This window comes from Aristolochia californica, unplaced genomic scaffold (assembly GCF_029961685.1).
Source record: "Aristolochia californica isolate CCGP_79_NKW_82.1479 unplaced genomic scaffold, dmAriCali1.0.hap1 SCAF_6, whole genome shotgun sequence".
Lineage (NCBI taxonomy): Eukaryota > Viridiplantae > Streptophyta > Magnoliopsida > Piperales > Aristolochiaceae > Aristolochia > Aristolochia californica.
The window spans coordinates 43,445,238-43,454,333 of NW_027182257.1; the positions used below are offsets into that span (position 1 = coordinate 43,445,238).

At 38.2% G+C, this 9,096-nt stretch overlaps 1 protein-coding gene across 1 annotated transcript; it reads right to left on the minus strand.

The window, feature by feature from the left end:
* Positions 1 to 2,027: 2,027 nt before the first annotated feature.
* Positions 2,028 to 6,803, minus strand: LOC137934090 (transcription factor UNE12-like). Its single transcript, XM_068778309.1, has 7 exons — positions 6,215 to 6,803; positions 5,551 to 5,646; positions 4,604 to 4,726; positions 3,839 to 3,904; positions 3,336 to 3,401; positions 2,856 to 2,933; positions 2,028 to 2,543 (listed from the first exon to the last, which is right to left on the minus strand). The coding sequence occupies exons 1-7, from the start codon at positions 6,494 to 6,496 to the stop codon at positions 2,313 to 2,315; spliced, it is 942 nt and encodes a 313-aa protein (XP_068634410.1). The 5' UTR covers positions 6,497 to 6,803; the 3' UTR covers positions 2,028 to 2,312.
* Between the last annotated feature and the right edge of the window lie 2,293 nt (positions 6,804 to 9,096).

Consider the following 9,096-nt stretch of genomic DNA (forward strand, 5'->3'; position numbering starts at 1 on the left):
GCCTATCTGAGCATTAAAATTCTTAAAAACAGCATTAAGATGTCTCCATTAATGATATACATGTGGCATTGTTGGTACTTCATTGAAAAAATAAATTGAGTTGATAATGTAGAGAATTTTGGTAAATATTTGTGATTTTTTAATTAAAATATTTTTTTATATTTTTTTTAAAAAACTCATTGTAAAAGGGTAAAATATAGATTTCTTAAGTTAATATGAGTTACATGCACTTAATTATATATTGTAACCATTATATTTGAATTAAATGTTTTAAGACTTATTTTTCGGCTATTTCTTATGTAAAGCATTCAATGATTAATGTTTATTTATTTATTTTTACCTATTTTAATTTTAATAATAAAATAAATAATTTTTTTGTAAATAGTATGTTTTTCAATGAAAATTGAGGTTAGCTAGGCTTGATTATTTGATAGGTCATAGTAAATAGGTAGATTAAGGGATGAGTTAATTATGAAAATAAATATATTAATAGGTAAAGTCAATTAAAATATATTAAAATTGTGTCATTTATTAAACATATATTAAATAAATAAAAATGAATAATCTAGAGATAAAACTATCACATACACAACATTTAATCTTTTTAAATTATATAAAAGAAAATGGATATTTAAAAAAAATATTTAAATGGTTAAAAAAAACAATTGGACATTCTATTTAAAATTTTCAAGCAAAGAAGTATCTTAAATGAATCAAATATAATTAAAAAATAGTAAAATATGTTTTCCTTCGACCAGTAGTAAACTAGAACAAATTTCCAATCTTTTCACGTGTATTGTTCTATCCTTGTCAAGATAGACCTTATCTTTAAATATGTGATCAGGTTTCAAAGGACAAATCTCTCTTCCTCCACCCAAGGTCCCCCCAAGATACCTCTTCAAGTGGAGAGGGTGACACAACTTTGAAACGTCACATTCTTGTTTGTGGTACCGATATTGTCATGATACCCAAGGCCTTGTATGACATACAAAAGGTTTTTTACTGTATATTTGACTGCTTTCGCAATGTTTAAGGACAAACTCTCCCCCCTCGTCTCGTAATCGAACTCTCAAACTACTTAGATTTGTGAGTTTTTACGGGTCTTATCCACCCTCTTCGTATGATTAAACGTACCGATTCCAATATCCTTTGTTTTGTGTGGTCTGATTCAGTGCAATAAAACAGGACCTTCTTCAAGAGAGAAAAGCAATTCCAATTCGTAGGAGTCTAGCTTGAAGAATTGCTTAAGAATGATATCAATCTAATTACAGTCTAAGTTTCCGCAGAGAAAAACAAGCTTGGGTGACATGCCAAAACATTTATTTTTTTTCATAAAAACTAAACTTCAATGAAATTGAATGTAAAAACTTCTTAAAATTTCCAAACTGTTATCAACACATTCCTGAAGTAGCCCATAAGATTTTGAAAAAACATATGTTTTTGACATAAAAAAGAAAAAACGAGTTCCCTGAAAATGAAGTTTTTCATAATCACAGCAGTTTTCGATAACTTCAAAAACAGAACAATGTGAAACCCTTTCACTCTTTCATGGATATTATTTTTCTTCAAGGAAGTCTCTGGTGACGGAGGCCACTACTGAGTAGTCCAGCCGTCAGCAGTGACTAGAGGAAGAAGAAGAAGAAGCACTAATAATTCTCCCTCAATGATTCAAAGAGACTTAAAAAAGATGTTAGAAACTCTTTCAAAACACACCCCACTCACAGCACTCGTTGTGCAATCAATATCCTTTGACTGCAACCTTCCACATCACTTTGATAGAAGAAAAAACAAAGACCCAACCAATTTATCCATTTCAACTGCCTTTCCACTCCTTTGAATAAATATACTCTATATTTACCAATAGTGTCCATGATATCATCCATCATCCTTTCCTGAAGGTCCCACCACTCACTATAGATGGAAAAGGAAAAAAACTGTCCCCACCAACAAAGTGCTTCCGTAAGCCACCACTACAACAAAAAAGAGAGAGACAGAAAAAAAAAAATACAGAACAAAAGATAGATGGGGACAGAATCAACAAAAGCTTTGACAAACATGGACTTATATCAGGAATATCTGTAAGTTTTCTAGGCAATACATTACACCACGTTTGACAAAGGAAAGAAAAAGGACAGGAGGTAAAGTAAGACAAAAAAAAAAAGGAGAGGTAAGCTGAGTTGTGGTGTCTGACTTTGATTGCAATTCAGGAGTGAGAATGAGAGGGATGTTAGGAAATGTGCCCAAAGGAAGCATGTGGGAATCGCTGATGGGCACAAGCAAAAACTAGTGGGGTTTCTTCCGAGTAACGATGTCTATGAAGGGGCATTTGGCTCTGGCTTCACCAGGGAAGGAGTTTCTGGTTGGTGAGTGTGGTATATAGCTGTGGCAAGGGATATTGGCATTATGCAGAGGGCTTTGGATTGGAGAAATTGCATGGCAGCACCGACATCTTCTTCCATGAGCTTAGCAACTTGCCTTTCAGTGCCATCGCTCGACCATTTCTCCCATGCCCGCATATTGCTTCCTCCTTCACACGCCTCCCCCTTAATGGTGAATAGCAAAGGTAAATGCCAAAACTAAAGTGAATAACGGAAAATACATATGGAAGAAGAAGTTATAAAGATCCAAAATGCTCAACCACAACTGTGTATTCAAAAAGCACAGGATCAAGTATTAAACAGACGGATGCTCACTATGTTAGAACTAATCAATGTGCTTGCTTTATGAGGCCCACACGTTCATGGATTTGTTTAACCTTGACTGGAAGAGCATTCTAGGAGCCAGAATTTTTTTTTTTTTTAAAATGAATGAGCCAGAGAAGATGATATGAACATTAATATACTAGAAATAACTACCTCAACAGACTGCAGTGGGATGTCGGCCACAAGCTGTGCCACTGCACCAGCGGCACCCAATCTGCTCATGCTCAGTACCTGCTCATTTTAAAAGCAAAGAAAATGTTGCTCAAAAAGAAATTATGGAAAAAAGAATTCTTGACCATTAGCAGCTTCCCACTACAGGTAGTTTATTGGGTATGGGTACAGTAGTAAAGTGGTATTTTTAGACAATAAATAATGCAGAGGACCTTTATGAACCACCAGTCAACAACCTCATTTAAACATAATATTGGCACTACCTATGAGGTGATATGGTTATTATTCAAACATTCCATTGTCATAATGCAGATATTTGATCCCCTTTTCAAAGAATTCGAAAAGGGCTGTTTTGGTTGAGCTTGTAGAAAATTAAGTCACGATTGCTAAAATGCACCAGAAATGCTTAAGATGGTCCAACAAATATCTTCTTCTATAATTCTCACAGGGAGGAAAGTATACCTTAACTTGAAGCCTGAGGAACTTAACATAGTCCACGATTTCATCAAGCATTGCTGCTCTATCTGTCTGCACAAACAATTCAAACTATTTAAGACTGCAGTTGATGTTACTACCACCAAATTCAAATAAACTGCTCCTAAATAGTTAGCCTTAGTGGCAGCCTGATAATAACAGGAGGATAGTAGGTTGCTGATCCCTAGCGCAGAGCAATGTGCACAAAGATTCTTAATTACAGAATTCATTTAGGAAAAGGAAAAGCGAAATCTTGTTGACAACTTACTTTTTTTTATATAAAAGAGATAATATATTAACAAAGAAGAAAACTACAAACTAAGGGGACGTCCCATTGCAACCATTGCGGGAAGGAGGTCCCATGTTTAGCAAGCCCGTCTGCCAAGGTGTTGACAACTTTTGTTGGAACAAAATGCACATACAGCGACCACAGCATAAAAATGAATGTATAAAGGAAATACAATAACGAGGAAAGTGTTGAGGCAACTAACCTTGTTTGAACTGGGAACCAGTTCCTGCAAAGCCTTCATCCTTTCTGCAATTCTTTCCCTACGTAGCTATTCCCACAAAATGTAATGCAGCAGACTGTTAGAATATAAGATTGGAAAACATCAACAGCTGTAAGAACGTGCTTTGGGTCCTACTCTACTTTAATACTTTTAGGCAGATATTTAACCATGAAAGAGATGAAGCAGAAATATAATGCATGGGCTTAACAGCCACTTGTCTCCAATAGAAGCACACTGAGATACAACGCACTTCCTACTTTTACTTTTATCAACTTGAAACTTAAAATAGAAAACTATTTTGTTCAAATGCATTAATTCTAACAGCATTGTCCCTCAACCAAGAGGGTGTACTTCGCATTTAGGCAGTAATAGTCTCTCAACAACTCAAGAATGTTGACAAAGCAATTGTGATGGATGATTATGTTTGGCATATTAAAAATCACTCCATGTCAGTAGGGTGAAAGCTCCGTTGATAGGAATGGGTGAGTTTTACCTAGCTGAGTAATTTATGAATATGACACGATCAAGCAATCTTTACAATTTGACTGATATCAGATAAATGTCGTAACTCCATAATTTAGTTACAGCTATCAAGCAACTAAGATGAACTTTGTCAAACCAAGATGCATAGGATTAACTCCGAAGCCTGAACATCAAAAGTGGGCAAGTTGCAGCAGCCAAATGCATCAAATAACGAGTGGCTAACAAATGGCTTTTTAGAAAAAAATTGCACAAAATAGAGCTTACCCGCTCGGCAATACTATGTGGATCAGTTGCTTGACCCCTTCTTGCACGCACTCTTGGACGAATTGCCGGGGGGTGTGGGCCCACAGGAACCGGACCTTGATTCGCTTGCCCATGAAAATGTTGCTGTATACACACCACATTTCATCAGCTGAAAGCCAAAAGCACATCACACTGAATCCAGATTAAACTACAAAACCCCGAAGCATACAAACTACAAACCTGAAACAGAATAGTAAAATGATAAAACCCAAAATGCACCAGAACAGAAAATCAACAACATCATCATGAAAACACAATTACCCCCAAAAAAGGGGGAAAACACAACAAAAATGGCTAAATTGATATCACCCAAGATGCATCAAAACAGAAAAATCAACAACATGAACTGGATGACAGACCCAAACGACTGGACCACAGAGGTCCAAGAAGTCCACAACGACAAGCCAAACCGACAGAATTGCCTCACCGTCCGCTCAGTGGGACCCATCTAGCTGTCCCCGACAACAAACCCTGTTCTTATGGGCATCTAAAAATCACTCAGCCAGACAGAAACTCTAACCCGATAACCCCCAAGAGGCATTTTGCGCAGATTCACCCAATAATGGCGATTCGATCCGAAAAGGACAGCGGAATACCCGAGTCAACCCCGGACAAACACGAAAATGACGGATTCGGTCCTTTCCCGTTCCACAAAAGGACAAGAAAAGTCACGCGGCCCACACGTGAGCGCGAGGCACGCCTAGGTTAGTGGGGGGTCCAAATGTTGCTTTTCTCAGGTACTCGCCACTAAGAAAAAGAAAAAATTATCACAGAAAAAAAACACTCGTGAGACGCCACAAATATCGGAAATGCCATTGCGTGGAGCTTTTCGGAAATGCCTCGTGAGATGCCACAAATATCGAAAATGCCAATAGACCAAAAATATGGTGGCATTTTGGTAAATGTACCTGTTGCGACGGAGGGTTAGGCCGGAGTGTGTGCGGCGGCTGCTGTATATGTCCGAATGTTGGGAACAGGCTTCCTAAATGCACGGGCTCCCTCTCCTGCAGGAAAAAAATTAATACAAAAATAAAAAAAATAAAAAAGAAGGTGAATAGACTAAAACATCCTTAGATTTCCTGATTTGCCCGGGGTGTCTCGGGCTCGTGCTTTGCCGCGAAATTTGGGGTAAAACGGAAATTCCGGTGTCTCATCGTCTCCTCACCAGAGGACGGTGGAATGGACGTGGTGAAGTTCGAACAGAACAAGTAGGATTATTTAGGAAACGGGAACTGAAGTTTTATTATTCGGTCTTTGGAATTGGCAAGCAAAATGAGGGAAATGGTTACTATTGGGAAAACGACAAGGTTCTGTAATTAAAACGAACTTGGCTTATACGGCGAATAGCGGTCGGCGGGGGCCCTTGGGTTATCATTCAGAAGGAGAACAGGAAAAAAATAAACTGAAGGCAAAAAGGTGTAGTCAGAAGAAAACGAAATTCTGTAACGGAAACGAACTTGGACTGTATAGCGACTACCTGCAGTCGGCGGAGGCTCTTGGGCTTCCACTCGGATGAATATAGGGGAAACAATAAACGAATGGCGAAAGGGCGAAGTGAAATTTTGAGCTTACCATCTTTCCAGATGCAGTGGCTTTGCCTTCCGTATCATCTCGGAAGCGCTTCCCGCTCCCATGAGCATCCTCCGGCTTCGGGAACCCCTGCTCTAAGCTGAGTCCGAGAGGGAAAATCGGGGAGGAGAAACTACCCCCGGCTCCGGCGACATGACCGGAGCTCTCCCCAGCGGAGCTGAGCTGTAAAACGGCCAAATTAGAGTCATTGGCAGCGTAGGCAGAAGGCATGGCGAGTATCTGATCGAGGAAGTCGTCAGAAAGGCCTTCCGGCGGGTTGGCCATGCCGGGAAGTGTTCGAGGGGTTTTCGAGTAAGAATTTCCGGCGAGCGAGGAGCTGAGAGAGGGAGGAAGAGCTAGGGTTTATAAAGGGCATCGAAGGGAGGGGGATTTAGGGAGAGTGGCGGAATTGTCTGCGGAAGGGGTTACAGATCCGTCGCCCGATAAGCCGGAAAGTTCGGATTCCCAGAGGGGATTCGGATTTCGCGAGGGAGATAGAGAAGAGAGCGATAGTTGGAACTTGGAGCCCCCACGCTGTCACGGCAGCCGTCTCTTTTCGTTTCACGGGCATTTATAAGAGAGGAAAAAACAGAAAGAGTCAAGAAAGAAGGAGAAATCAGAAATGAAAAAGCCGTTTTTCTTTTAAATTTCAGAGTTGTTTTCTATTCGATATCCACCCAAAAGCCCGGTAGATCGACATTATTTACGGTCATGGGAGGATTCGGTGAACGCTGCAGCGTCTAGAAGAGCCGGGTAACGGAATAAGGCGGGGCAGAGATTTATTAAAACGAAGGATTCAGGTGTGACAGAGATTTAATGTTCCAGCAAATTCTAGCCCAGTTATATTATGAAGGGCTATTATTTAAGATATATTCTAAATTTAAATTTTAAAATTTTAAATATAGAATATATCTTAAATTTTAACCGAGTTTGACCACAATTAGAGCTCCAACCACTAATAAAACTATAAAAAAAATTATAAAAATAAATAAATAGAATATTATAATGAACATAGTACTATTGAACTACAAGCTATCACAGAGAAATCAAAGATATTACAATGGAACATATTGACATATAATAATCACCTTAATATACCTAAAAGAAAGAGCAAACGCTTCCATCAATAGTGTTTATTCCATTGGTAAACTATAACATTAGATGTTGAGAGACCCAAAAGTGTGAAGATCTATTGTCTTTGAGGTTTGAAGTAAATAAGAGCAACTATCAACCAACTAAAGATGGAATGGACAAGATCGTATCGAATCTTCTCTCTAATTATCAACCAATTTGACATTTACCCATGCATATGTTGAGGTTAGCATATGAATCTTCTCTAAAAAAAAAAAAACAAATTGATCAATTGTCTTCAACCAAATAACTAAACAATCTAACTAGTCCAATTTATAGATGAACTGATCCAATCGAGTCCTTTAAGTGTAAAGTAAAACTGGTTATTTGCACATGGAGTGGGTTGGGATCGTGCCCTCTTTCCTTACGTAGAACAAGAAGGGAAGGGCTCAACTTTCCTCCTCTTACTAAATGGGAGGGAGGGAAGGATGATTCTTCCTTGTTCTTGATTTTCCCTTAGACGCTAATTTTAAATTTTATTCTAAAATTATTTATTTTAAATATATAAAATAATATTTTTTTATTAAGTACTAGGTACAATATGATCTAATTATTGGATGTTTTTTTTCTCCTTGAGCTAGTGTGTATGAATGAAAATTGTAAAAGAACCAATCAAAACAAGCAAACATGGAGTCTGGAGTAGCTTTGCAGAAAAAAGTGAGTCATCTCATGAAGGAGCGAATCATCTTCAACTCCATTGGCTTCATGAGTGAGAAATGCCTGCCATCAAATTTGTGGACAAGCACGTGAAAGGTGAAACCTTGTAGATATCAGCTTTAAACCCAACTCCATTTGGCCCAACCAATACACTTATCAAGTCACCTTCCGTGATAACATTTTAAAAATTTGTCCTTGTTCCTTCAACTTCTTATGATGAGTCATGTAAGACTCTTCCATATTTTCTTTTCAACACTCTCCTTCAAGGTGGAGTTTATAACTTCGGTTGGCAATGAAAAGAATTCTTGGTCTTCAATTTTCTTTTGCTGAAAAAAATTCTTGACGAATACAATTCTTCATAGATGCAAAAACTTCGTCTTTTGTGCTCCCCCTTTCTTGAATATTTTGGTAACATAAAACTTACCACATCATATGGAATAAAATACCTCTTTCTTGTACTTCTTCTTCTTCTTGTCCCCGGAGGTAATGACAGTGATCCCAACTTGAACCAAATAACATAGATGTAATAATAAACCCCTCCATCACAGTCTCTCAACCCAGGCACCGTCTCTCAAAGGTAGAAATGGGTGATATAAAGATAAACCAACCGAAACAACATACAAGAGGTTGGCCCAAAGGGGTATGTGAGAGTCAAATAAAGGACGGTAGGAGAAAAGCTGCCAAACAACCAATGGATAATGGGTAAAGAGGAAGATAGGATGTTGATGTCACCATGTGCTTCAAATTCCGCATCAAAGGAACCAATGCCAACAACAGTCAGCAAATAATGAACCCAAGACAAGTGACCAAGGAGTTCTTCTTCAGAAATAAAGTCTCAATCAAAGAGACACAATAGTAGTAGCCGAAATCGCCCAATGCCCAAATAACATATACCATATGTGCAGTTGTATAACAGTAGATAACCGGTAAATAATGAAAGTCTTTCAAAGTAATAAGGACACGTGAAATAGTCCGCATCGAGTCCAATAGTAAATAAGGAAGTTGCACCAAATAGTATGTTGGAACCGAGTAATAATCCAAGATAATAATCCAACCGGAGATAGAACACCGAGTAAGATATTATACCAATATAGCTG